We start from the raw sequence: 12,178 nt of genomic DNA on the forward strand, positions 1-12,178 counted from the left end.
AATTTCCACTTGTTTTTTCTTTCAGCTTTTCCCATTAAGCGCTATCGTGTAACACAAAGGCCAAGAATGACTTTCCGGGTTTACCACATCAAGTGATTGTCTACACATGTCCACATGTGCAGCATAACATAGCACAATTTGCTCCAGAACCTGACATGACCACAAAAGTCATGGTAAGAGAAATATGGATACAACTGAATCCTTTTTATTTGAATGCACACTGTTTATCCAACAGATCAAAAAGATAAAATGGCAGTCTAGACAGAATTTTCCCACCTATTCGCAAGTTTCACAGCGCAAAAATCGGGCACATTTAAAGCCGTTTTTTAACCTCCATGGACTATGAGTTAGACTTATGTGACAAATCAGTCTTGAAGACTCAGCCAATCAGGTGCATTTAGTTATAGGGTCTTCGTCCAGGACCCTGGCGCATGATCAGGAAGCAAACACATGGTTTCATCAAACGAAAAAACCGCTAGCGCAAAAAATTGACTTCGAGCTTTATTCAAACCGCAGCCACAATAAGGTAAGAAAATTTCCCATCTTAAACAACTAAATCTCCAATGCTTTGTGAAAGATACCACGTTACGATCCGTGTCTGAAATAATACCAACGTTTAAGTAAGAAAGTACGGTCTTTGTAATACAAGAAGAGTTAGCGACATTTAGCGCTATTCTTGTTCCAACTAAACATGTAGAGAAATGTTTGTATACACTTGGCATCGTAAACCGAACGTTTAAAAACATCAATATCGCGTAGACTTGCTTTTTGTCGCCTAAAATCACTGCAGAGAGAAATACTTATTAGATTGACACATGAATCATGCAGCAATGAATCCTTTGAAGAGCAAAACGTATCCTGTCATTTAAACTCAGTAACCACAAATCGTTCCTAACAAGCTGGTGGAAAATTCAGAGCAGGGCGAAGGTATGGAAAACGAGAATACCACCAAACTTTTCCAACTACAGGAGACACTCCAAGACAGCAGAATTTTTGGCGCATCAGATTGACAATATCCACGAAAATTTGCAAATTTTGACGAAATTGCGGGCTCTTACAGCTATTAACCATGTTTTTCTTTGGTGTGATGCTGCAGAACCTTCAAAGGAGCAACTTCAATGGCCAACGCTGACAGAATTGTTCACGTAAGTGCCAAATGAGTACCAGATGTCGAGAAAATAGAGTAAATCATAAGTTCCCCACGTAAACAACGCGTAAATCCTAAATACAAGTGTCTTTTATGATTTAAGTTCATTGTTTCATATCGAAAAATTCCCATTATATCACAAGCTTTTCCTGCTATATACAAGAAACGCATCCGATAACGCGGTGTATCATGATACAGAGTTACAAGTAGAATGTGCACAGAATGTCAATTGTTATGCCGCCTCTCCTAGCACATCAAGCCAGCCAAATGCTGTTAAATTGTGTTTAAACACTTATGAACAAAAATGAACAACAATATCTGAGAAGCTGTTCAGAATAGAAGAAGGTAGAAAGGTATAGGTTCGTATCGTTTAGACATCTTAGAGATGTTCAGTAACGCGTAGAGAACTTGGAGATGCTTATTCATGCCTAACCACAGTCAAGGAAGGCTGTGAAAAGACGTATTCCCCCCTCTCATGCATGATATACATTGGTACGAAATTATTTCATACTGAGTTCTAGGCAAAAAATTTAGCCGTTTGTGCTTTTGAGAATCGAAAATGATCATTTAAATCCATTTATTAAGACTACTGTTTTGCTTCTTGAATATGAATAGGATCGGATGGTCCTCCAGGTTTTGTAATTACACTTGGGAACACTAATAGTTGGATTTAACCTGTAAAAATCCGTAGATAGTCGAGGATGATTGAGATAGCTCCATGTGCGAGGTTAAAGCTTGCGAGACAATCCTTGATTTCAAGACATGCGTGTTGATGGGTAGAAAGATACTTCTGGCAGAAGCAACCATTTAAATTCTCATATTTGTAGCAGTAATAGACTGAAAAGCTATTTTAACATGAACCACTTCACAATGTTCACAATATCTTACAACAAAGACAAGCTTCTATTTACTTCATCTCTGTTTGGGGGTTAATCAGCTTACATGAATGTTAAGTCCATGTTCATTTTCTTGAGCATAGCAACTTCCATGAACGTTTTTGTTTTTCCTTCAGGTCCAAAACGGATTTATGGACTCTCATTTGTAAGTTATTTACTCTTCTCTACTTGCATGCCCGCCACATACTTAAATACATAATTGTGTGCCCCCACATAGTTTTCAAATTGTAATAAATTATCATTCTTTCATACTGAGATGTAAAGTTAGACTTAAATCATTACTTAGGATGACTATAGAAAGTAAGTTGAACAAAGTTATGAGAAAATACTAGCATACAATGAGAAAAGTGTAACTGTAGTCAAGTGAACTTGTCTAAAGGTAAACAAACATTGATTTTTTCCTGTTAGTCCTACAAGAATTCATTCCAGTGAGACCTGTATTAAGCAGACCCCACATGCTGCAGAAACCTTTTCTAAACAGCATCCCAATCCCAATTTTTACATCCATGTTCCTTGTGAATTAACCAGGAATAGATAGTCACTTAAATCAAGCAAATGGACACTAAAAATGAAGGGAATTTCCAAACAATTTTGAGGATTTTTTTGTTTAATGTATTTAAGTACAAGTTGACTATTGGACTATAATTGGCACCATATTACCTGGACACCACTTTATTGTTACCTGTGCACATAACCATTTACTGCCATGACTAGAGGCCTGGTAATCACCGTCAGGTCAAAATGTACATGCTCATGAAATAAGTTTATATGAAAATTCATACCACATGCACACAATTTAGAACATAACAATTGACTGTAAAAAGGCCCTACATTTAGCGATTACACTCACCTATTTTCTTGCTTAATTCATTATAGTGATGACATGGCATCCATATTGTGCCAATTTCAGATTCAGGACCTAGAGGTAAGAACAAAAACTGTAACTAGATAAATAATTATGCAGTATTTCTACAAAAAAATGGCCCACTTAAAATTTCATATATTACTTCTCTCATCCCTCCCTCTGCAAATATGCAATATTTGGCCACTTAAAGAAGCCATATCTGTAATTATGCAGATTGCAATCTGTCAAACTTGCAGAAAATGAGTGCAAATATTGACACTTCTGGGCAAAGCACATTTCCATACAGACATGGTTATTATATCATTTTTAATATAGCCATACAATATGATTACTTTTGTGCAGCACTGAATTGTAATTTCCTTTTTACAGATCACCGCTGACACACGAAATACCCACACACGGTAAATGATGAGAATTACTATGATAATCATAAATATGTTAGAATGATTAGGGAGCCCTGTGTATTACATGTTATGACTCTAATTATTAATAATTGGAAACAACATATCTCATTTGCAAAAAAAAGAGGATAAATGCGAACATTTACATCACTGATTAACCAATACCAGTTATGCCTATGCCTATGTGGCTTGTTGTGACTGGTATACAGTAATTTCTTGGAAGCACCAATTTTGTTTTTAGAAACTGAGGTTTCTGAGAATGTCTACAGTACTGATTATCCTACACCAGTTATGAACATGTGATTTGTTAACAAAGCCAAATACTAATTTTCGCTATTGCATAAATAGCGCTCTCTACTGCGAGGATCGTGCATCATATGTATCTCTAACCGCAGTTCAAAATATATGATCCAAAGCTAAATAGATATCTTTGTGAGTGACTGGCTAATTGTGCACTTAATACAAGGCTATTAATACAGTGTGCAGATACATACTGTATTTTAATTGCCATCCCATTAGGTCACTTACAGAAATGAAGACACCCTTCATATCTCAGACTTTAATTGTGACTGGCTAAAATTTGATAGAAAACTCAAAAGGAAAGGTTGATTTGGAAATGACTAATTTTTTATATTTTATAAATTCAAGTGCGGTTACCTGAATTCATAATTCTGTTGAAACCCTGGTTATTTTCCCTGAAAAATGACATGCTTCTATAGATCAAAATTTCAATTACCTGTGCATCTACTATAAACAACCAACAATTTCTATACATAAAAAAATACAAGAATGCATATCATACTTGTGGGAGTGCCCCATGTGTCTTCAGGCCTATTTTTCTATTTTATTTGCTCATGAGTATACCCAGAATTGAATCAGACAAGAAATGTTTTTCTTTTCAGGCAAATTCTATTTAACAATTATTTAGCCAATTTCCAGCTAATTTGGTTGAGTTGATTTTTATTCATCATTAAAACATGTTGTTTGTTCATAATCAAATTAACATAGGTATGAATGTGCATTTAGTTGTTAAAAAATATATCTAGTTCAGAAAAAGAAAAAGAAATTAAAGAATCTCAAAGTAGATACAATGAAGAAAATGACACCACAAGTCACAATGCCAACATTTAAAATGGAAGATCAAAATCACTGCCCTTATAATCGTTTTGTATATTTTGCTCCTGCAGTATGTTGGAATATAATTCCCATGGCAACCTGCAGGCAATTCATGGCAACATGCCATCAAATCATGGCAACATGCTAGAAATCTATGGCAACATGCAGGCAATTCAAGGCAATATGCAAGCAATTAATGGCAATGTGCATCCAATTCATGACAATATACAAGCCATCCATGGCAATATGCAAGCAATACATGTAAACGATGACTGGCAAGTTAATCTATTGGACAGAATGGTAAGTACCACATAACAATGGCTAACACACAGTATTTTGGTATTTTGAGTACATTGAATCATAAATCTATGAAGGACAAACTGATCTCCATGTGAATTAAATTTAGCGACTACCATAGTGACATCTGAATGTGCCAGGGTCATATTTTTTCTTTCAAAACATATGGTAAGTAAATTTTCCAGGAATTGTTTACATTTACATCTTTTCTAAATAACTGAAGTTTGAGAATAGAGTTTCCTTTTGACATTCTTTGTCATACTTTTCCTTAAAATGCAGTACTGAAAAATTGCATGGAAAATATGAAATTCTAAAAATAACCACATTCAGGTTCATGTGTCTCTGTGTAAAACAGAGCCCTTATACAAAAGTGTATTATTTTCCATCTGTTGACATATACCATTAGAACCTACAATATAAACATTAAAATCACCAGATACAATGGATTTGTCAAGATCAGATGAACACCAAACTCAATTCATGACTGAAGAAAGTGTTGTGATAGTTGCATTTTCCTTTGCTTCAAGCAGTTTTTTGTTTCTTTTAATCAGAGTTCTTTAAGACTCACCTCAGTTTAAGTTTTGACAATCAATGGAAAATTACTCTACTATTTAAAAGTTATACCAACTTGGATGACTGAAAGCTATTTTGAGGCAAAAAGGTACATGTACTTGTCAAGGCACATGTATGGCTATAAAATACTATTTTGTACCCAAAACTAGTTTTTTTCTTTAACTTAAAACAGGGAGGTGAAGAACTATGAAAGACCCTGCCTCATCAAAGACTGTTGTGTTATATACCTTGTGTTATATATAGAAGAATAACTTGTAAGATGCTCAGTTTAGATAGTAGAGTACAGACGATAAGATTCCCCTACTTAAAGGTACCTACATATATGCACATTCAAGAGTGACCAGTTAAACTGAAACAACCATGTGTTCAAGCGTTTGTCATTGGAAGAAAACAAGAGTTGAGTAAAATGAAAAAACTTCACATGAACTCTAGAATATTTCTGAACCCTTTATTTTCATTCTTTTGTTTCGGAAAGAAAAATAATAAACATAATCTTTTTTATTTATTGAGGTTCCACCATCAATTCAGCCATCTACACATATGTAAGGGGGCTTGGAACTGCCCCAACAGGCCACGCTCCTATTGAAAGGTTGCTAAGCCTCAAAATGGCAAAGCTTTTGGGTAGTGTAATCTTTAGTTTCTTCACTGATGGATAACATACATCTTGGAAAAGTTTCGTGTTAATTTTCATTTAATTTATTAGTAGAAATGTGCTTGTGCCTTGAGCAAGTCCTGTCACAGTAATTAAATTTCATATTGCCCTGTACAATGACATGGCCAACTTTTTATCAAAATATAAAAATGACAGATGAATCTGTCATTCCCTCAAGAATCTGATTAACTTTTCTATCACTGTCATTTCATGGCTACAAACTATTAGGACACATTATGAGGTTGATAAAATAGCAGCATTTTACACCAATATGATTGAAACTCATTGTTGTTGCCCTTAATATTTGCCAGGAAAAGATGCCAAAGTTGAGTGAATAATGTAATGCAATGACATTGAATGCAAAGTTTCTCTACTTCGCAAATAAACTCCATGTTTGCATGCATCAGTTCCAAAACAGATCACAGATGATGTCACAATGTGGTGTGAACAAAAAAAGGTACAAATGAAGTGCAGCCAACTGTATCCCTGATGTTCTTTCCACAGTTTGACCTCTTCTGTGATCTATTTTCGTACAGATCCATGGCAACATGGAATTCATTTGTTTTATGTGACAAAAAAGTAAAATGTTGAGCAACACATCTTTTAAAAAATTTGAGAAGGAAAGAATCTTCACTGTAAGGTATGAAGGCTAACCTAAAATAATCAGGGATGTTATTACTATATCTCAATTGTTGTTATTAATAACTATTCACCGAAGTGGAGGTGGTTAGTAGAGGATATTTACCGAGCCGCGAAGCGGCGAGGTAAATATCCACCGCTAACCATCGACACTGAGGTGAATAGTTGTTTTAGTATATACTAAAACAGTGAGATAATATACACCACTGTCGTTAATTTGAGTGATTTCTTCGCTTGTCACGGATGCAAACCGGGGCGCCATTTTTTTCCCGAGTTGCCCGGAGGTAAATAGCGAAGGATATTCGGAGTTTGACTAGCCAATCAGAGCGCGCCTTCAACGCTATCCACTGTTTTAGTATATACTAAACAGCGATATCACATAAACTAGACCAATAATTATCTCTGACAAGAGACAGAGATTTTAAAACAACAACCCTGAAAATTCGAGGTTAGTCTACATACCTTACAGTGAAGATGCATTCCTTCACAATATTTTTTTAAAGATGTGTTGTTCGCCTTGGTTATAATGACAAATTAACGTTTAAATCGTTTCTCTCAGGATAGTGGGTCGCACACGATTAAAGATCGCAAAGTATGGACTGATGTATTGGCAACGTTACTAAGACTTGTAGCCTAGATTTATGCAAACTTTTCCAAATTACCTGTGCACTTCAGCTAACAGTATATTCTAAAATGGCTCCAAGTTTTATGATTCAAATAATTTTTCATCCGTGTTTAAAGCTTCTTGTAATACCGTCAAGTTAACCGTCGCGTACAACTAACCGCCGTGTCAAAGTTGAAATCATATTTCTTCGTAACCAGACAAGTAGTTGGTCATGTATGCCCAAACCGGTTTAGTTCAAACGTGACGACCATTTGCAAACATGACCATACCGCCTTTTCCGCAGCCGTTCTAAACTATCATAAGCGCATGAAGACGGATCTGTGATTAGCCGAAAGCTTGAGCAGTTGCAACAACCACTGAGATGTCGACATTGTGACGAAAACAATGATTTTCCCAGTGGTTTTCGCTGTAAGGGTAAAAATTATGGAAAAGAAACTGTAGGAAAACCGAAAGTTAGTTGAAAACGTTTTCTTACCTCTCGTACCGAGTAAAATAAACTACACTCGTTGTTCATCGACAGTTTCCAGCAAGCGCACCTTCGAGGTTCTTCGACGTGCTCAGGTTTCGTGCATGCGCATTGGGACCCTCATGATCTGGCCACCAGCGAAACAATACTTGCCAGTCATTGAATAATTGATTGTTTCTGGTGAACAAAAGATTGGGAACGTTTGCTTGCGCATTCTCAGCTTTCATTTACCGCTTCCTTCCTTCTCATATCAGTATGACTCAGACGAAAACAGAACGCCTTGTGATTTATCAAATATTTCCCCTACCTTTGTTGCTGAAGGAATCAATGGAGACATACAACGAAATGCAAATACATAAAAAGAATTACCTAAAAGCTAAATGCGGGATTAAGACTGCTCAAGGCAAAAAGGAATGGCTTTCCCTTCATTGGAAGTCTCACGGGACTTTTTCGAAAATTAAAAGCAAAACCCATTGTTTGAACCTCCAAGCTCATTCAAATTAACTGTCCCCTTCAAAAACTGTAGGCTCATTTCTCTCTTTGTTCATGAATTGCGATCTTAATCATTTGAGTTAACATGCATGCTAAACGATTCCTTGGACGCAATTTCATCATACGTATCGTGCTTTTTCCTTTGCGGCTCTTAATCGTTTTATTTCATGGCCGCGCGTGCCTCTTACATGTAGAGGAGGTAATAATGAGGTAATAACGATGCCACGGTTTAGAAACTTATCAAAAGTAGAAGTTCGAAGCAAGGCTAATCTTTGTTGGTCCTTAGTGAATAAATACGGTAAAGAATGGAACAGAGACGCAGCATTAGAATTCATCAAGCTCGTTCTCAAAAACTGCAGTTGTGTACATCTTCAAATATGCGCATCAGTTGGTTAAACGATGAGGATTTCGCGCAGAAACAGACGGAAAAAAAACCTTACTCGGAAAAAAGGTTGCATGAAACTGCTCACACCTGGTCAACACGCAACGAAGAATGTCACAGATATTTCTTCTTCTTCATTTACAGATGCATAAAATTGACCGGCACGAATTCGGCGCGGGTGCTAAATTTCGTATAGAGAGCGTAGCAACGTGCGCAAAAAAGCTTTGCCATGTGAGACTCGAACGGACTCCCGCCACCGAAATTTAGTCGATCGCCCGAACAATCGCAGTTTCTACCGTTAACTGGCTGTAACTTTGCTTGTTCGTGTCTGAGAAGAATTTCTGAGAACTGAAAATTTAACATCCGTTTGGGTGCGTATTAGTTTGTATAATTGGCTTTACGGAATTTTGAATTATCATTTCGTTCATACAACAGTCTTATGTGTCAGCACTCCGATGAACTAGAAGCATTTTGGTGACTTTAAGTGGGAAAGTCAAGTGACTGGACTTAACTTACGTACGTTTAGACTAAATATTCTCGGTGCAGATCGTACAAACATAAATTATATTGTCACAAGTATCCATGAGCACTTTCGAGCAGCCTCGAATACATTAATATTGTGCACAGATGAGTACCAATCATTTATTGCGCCACAGGATCGGAGCTTAAAGAAATCAAAGGAAGTTCCAGAGTTATGTAGGAATCAGTGAATTTGCGGCCTAAACTTAATTACTACTCACTTGGAGACGGCGACACGCTTGACGAGCTACTCATCGAATTCGAAGGATTCTAAGTAAGCAGGAAATTTTATGACTGTATAGAAACACATATGTACTTACATACCTTAAAATAGCTCGCGAAACTTCTGAAGTCTTCAAATCAAATTATTTTCCAGTTTGTCTGTTTTGAACACTGTAGACGTTCCCATACGAAGTTTTCACACGTTCCGTTTGTAAACGAAATACCTTCCAACTATGCGGATCGCTGAATTTCATCGTTCGTTAATACACAATATCTTGCATGGGAAGATACGCTTAGAAACTGCTAAATATTCGTTGTTCGGAATGTTTACTATGATAGAGAGAGACCAAGTTCTAGAGGACAAAACAAAATCGAGAATGTTCTTATTTTAGAGCATGTGAATCGAGAAACTTGCACAATTATATCTCATATAAAACTAGGAAAAACTTCTCCTGTTTTGGGCAAGCATAGGCATGTTCATTAGAGGGACTTTCCCTATGTAATTTGATTGGATGTAATTAAATAGCACCAGCAGTTAAATGATGACGTAAAATTTTGAAAATAGCGAATCGTAAGTCAGATATTCTGATGGCGGCAGGGTTTGAAATTGTTAAGCACTTCTGAAAGGTCGACAAAGGGCGCTTATCGTGATCGACGTAGCTAATTGTGCGTGTGCTGTGTGAAACAACACAATAACTGCGTATGCGAAAGTTCAGTACTGACCCAGTATTTGCTCACAAGGAAAAAAAGCAGAAAAAACCATAGCTTCTTGAAAAAAAGGCTCTTTTCTTGTCAGTGGTAAGATTCGCATAATTTAACGCTCGAAAGCATCACCTACCCACCAAGTCCTAATGAACAAATAAGTTTATTTAAGTGCTCCCATCTTGACAAGCGAAGAGAGTCTCTTAATTGTCATTCCTACGAAACTTGCTGTCAGCATATTCGCGGAAAGTAGATAAGTTCGGCGAAAGGTAAATTTGGCATCGGTAATATCTACGTAAATGGTTACTGAGGTCCCTAAAAGAAACTGAAGACTGTAATAACAAGCATGCATGCGCAACTCTCGGCTTTCAGTCTCATTGCATTTAAACCCCCTGATAAGGCAAGGAAAAGGGAGAGGTGGCCGCCGAAATCGTTTGGCCGTATAAAATTTTTGTATAAAAGGTTAAGCAGAGAGTGTGATTATTCTTCAAAACTTTTCAAATAGTGTAATTTAGCACCCTGCTGGCTCTTTGAACATGATGATCGCGTGACTTCGAATAAAATTTTTTCGTTACTTAATTCTAATTAAGACACTCTTGGAATGTAAATACAGTCTTCGATACGAGCATTCTGTCACCATTTGGTCATATGAATAGTTGCGGTTTCTTGCTTTCATATACGGTGGCACTTGAAAACGGAAGGCTGAGACAAAAGTAATGGTCTCACCCACCGATTCAAGTGTAGTAAAGCATGAACCAAACACCCGCAAAGATACGGGGCGCCGAAATTCCGTAGATCAATTGATATTCTAAATGTATACTCACGAACTCTTTGATATCGTACCAAGACGTAAAAATTGGTGCCCATATACCTTCTCACATACAACAAACGTACTCGATAACGCGGTGTATGATGTCCACGGAGTAAATTGTACTAAACAACAGAACGTCATTTGTAGAACATTTATACTGCCTCTCATAGCACATAAAGCCAGCCAAAGGCCGTTAAATTGTGTTTAAATACTCCACTACAGAGCGTTCATGCTCTATATCAGGCCATGACAGTTTCTCTAAGGTACAACAAGAACAACGATATCTGAGAAGCTGTTCAGAACAGAAGAAGGCAGAACGGTATTTGGTCGTATCGCATAGACAACTTCAGAATTTGATGTTCAGAACTTGACGATGTTTGTTCCTGCCTAACCACAGTCATGGAAGACTGTGAAAGACGTATCCCACTTTCTCATGCATGGTATACATCGGTGCGAAATTATTCCATATTGAGTCATAGTCAAAAACTTTAAGCGTTTGTGCTTTAGAGAATCGAAAATGATAACTGAAATCCATTGATTATGACTTCTTAGCAAGCAAGATATACTGTTTTTCTTCTTGAATAAGATAGGGTAGGTCCCTAAGGTTTTGTAATTACACTGGCGAACATGAGTTACACTTTTCAATATCCGAAGATGGTCGAGGACGATCGGGATATCTCCTGATGAAATGCGCCATATAAGACACAAAGAGGCATAAAGGCTATATATAATATGGCTGAAAGGATGATATGCTAGTGTGTATCGACCATCAAACTTAAGTTTAAAGCCATTGATAGTTGATAGAGCTAATAAAAGTGCGAGGACGTCACAAAGTTGACCAAACTTGCTCTCAGAAATCAGATAATAGCTAAGAAGTCTTTTTTACGAGAACGATCAACTCTCAGAATGTTCAAGGATGATACTATGGTGTTCAAAAGCTAGTTTGTGTTTCGGTGGTGGACGATCTTAAGAGAAAACATCCCCGCGAAGCTTAAAAATCCTGCCCACGTCTTAGATACACAAAGCGGAAAACTTTGCCCATTTCGATGCTTTCAAAAAATCGCGCCTTTTTTTGTAGTTCTGTTATTATTTCTGTGCATGAGTTTGCAAAAGTATTCAAAATACTTAGGAGTTTTTTACCTTCTCGCTCGTGCTAAAAATTTCAAAATTAATTTCCCTTCACTAAGATTTCTTAGCGTGGCGGGAAATTACAACTACCTGTCCAATCGACGAGTGTAACCATTTTCGGGAGTTTGTATAGGACCTAAACTGTGGCTTTAGATACGTTGCTATTTAGCGACCAAGTCCTACTGCACCTAAAGCCGGCGGCGCGACACATTGACGTTACTTGGTTATTTTCCTCAGTTTGCCTC

At 37.0% G+C, this 12,178-nt stretch overlaps 2 protein-coding genes across 20 annotated transcripts in view; one reads left to right on the forward strand and one right to left on the reverse strand.

Moving 5' to 3' along the window:
* Positions 1-12,178, reverse strand: part of LOC148722412 (uncharacterized) — a 39,590-nt gene that overhangs the window by 24,262 nt on the left and 3,150 nt on the right. For 10 of the 12 annotated variants that reach the window (XM_088735462.1, XM_088735461.1, XM_088735464.1 and 7 more), the window contains exons 1-2: positions 3,967-4,497; positions 2,894-2,962 (exon numbers count right to left, since the gene is read on the reverse strand). In XM_088735462.1, coding sequence (XP_088591588.1) covers positions 2,894-2,962; positions 3,967-4,084 — 187 coding nt within the window. In that variant the 5' untranslated portion in view covers positions 4,085-4,497. Of the gene's footprint in view, positions 1-2,893; positions 2,963-3,966; positions 4,498-7,686; positions 7,755-12,178 lie in introns of those variants that run through there. The other 2 variants (XM_088735470.1, XM_088735469.1) reach the window with 2 other exon arrangements.
* The window catches only part of LOC111323016 (uncharacterized), a 29,462-nt gene that overhangs the window by 1,050 nt on the left and 16,234 nt on the right, over positions 1-12,178 (forward strand). For 2 of the 8 annotated variants that reach the window (XM_022926274.2, XM_022926281.2), the window contains exons 3-10: positions 26-173; positions 408-526; positions 876-1,145; positions 2,160-2,188; positions 2,920-2,968; positions 3,278-3,309; positions 4,497-4,725; positions 5,159-5,800. In XM_022926274.2, coding sequence (XP_022782009.1) covers positions 1,119-1,145; positions 2,160-2,188; positions 2,920-2,968; positions 3,278-3,309; positions 4,497-4,725; positions 5,159-5,206 — 414 coding nt within the window. In that variant the 5' untranslated portion in view covers positions 26-173; positions 408-526; positions 876-1,118 and the 3' untranslated portion in view covers positions 5,207-5,800. The other 6 variants (XM_022926277.2, XM_022926282.2, XM_022926278.2 and 3 more) reach the window with 6 other exon arrangements.

This window comes from Stylophora pistillata, chromosome 10 (assembly GCF_964205215.1).
Source record: "Stylophora pistillata chromosome 10, jaStyPist1.2, whole genome shotgun sequence".
Taxonomy (NCBI): domain Eukaryota; kingdom Metazoa; phylum Cnidaria; class Anthozoa; order Scleractinia; family Pocilloporidae; genus Stylophora; species Stylophora pistillata.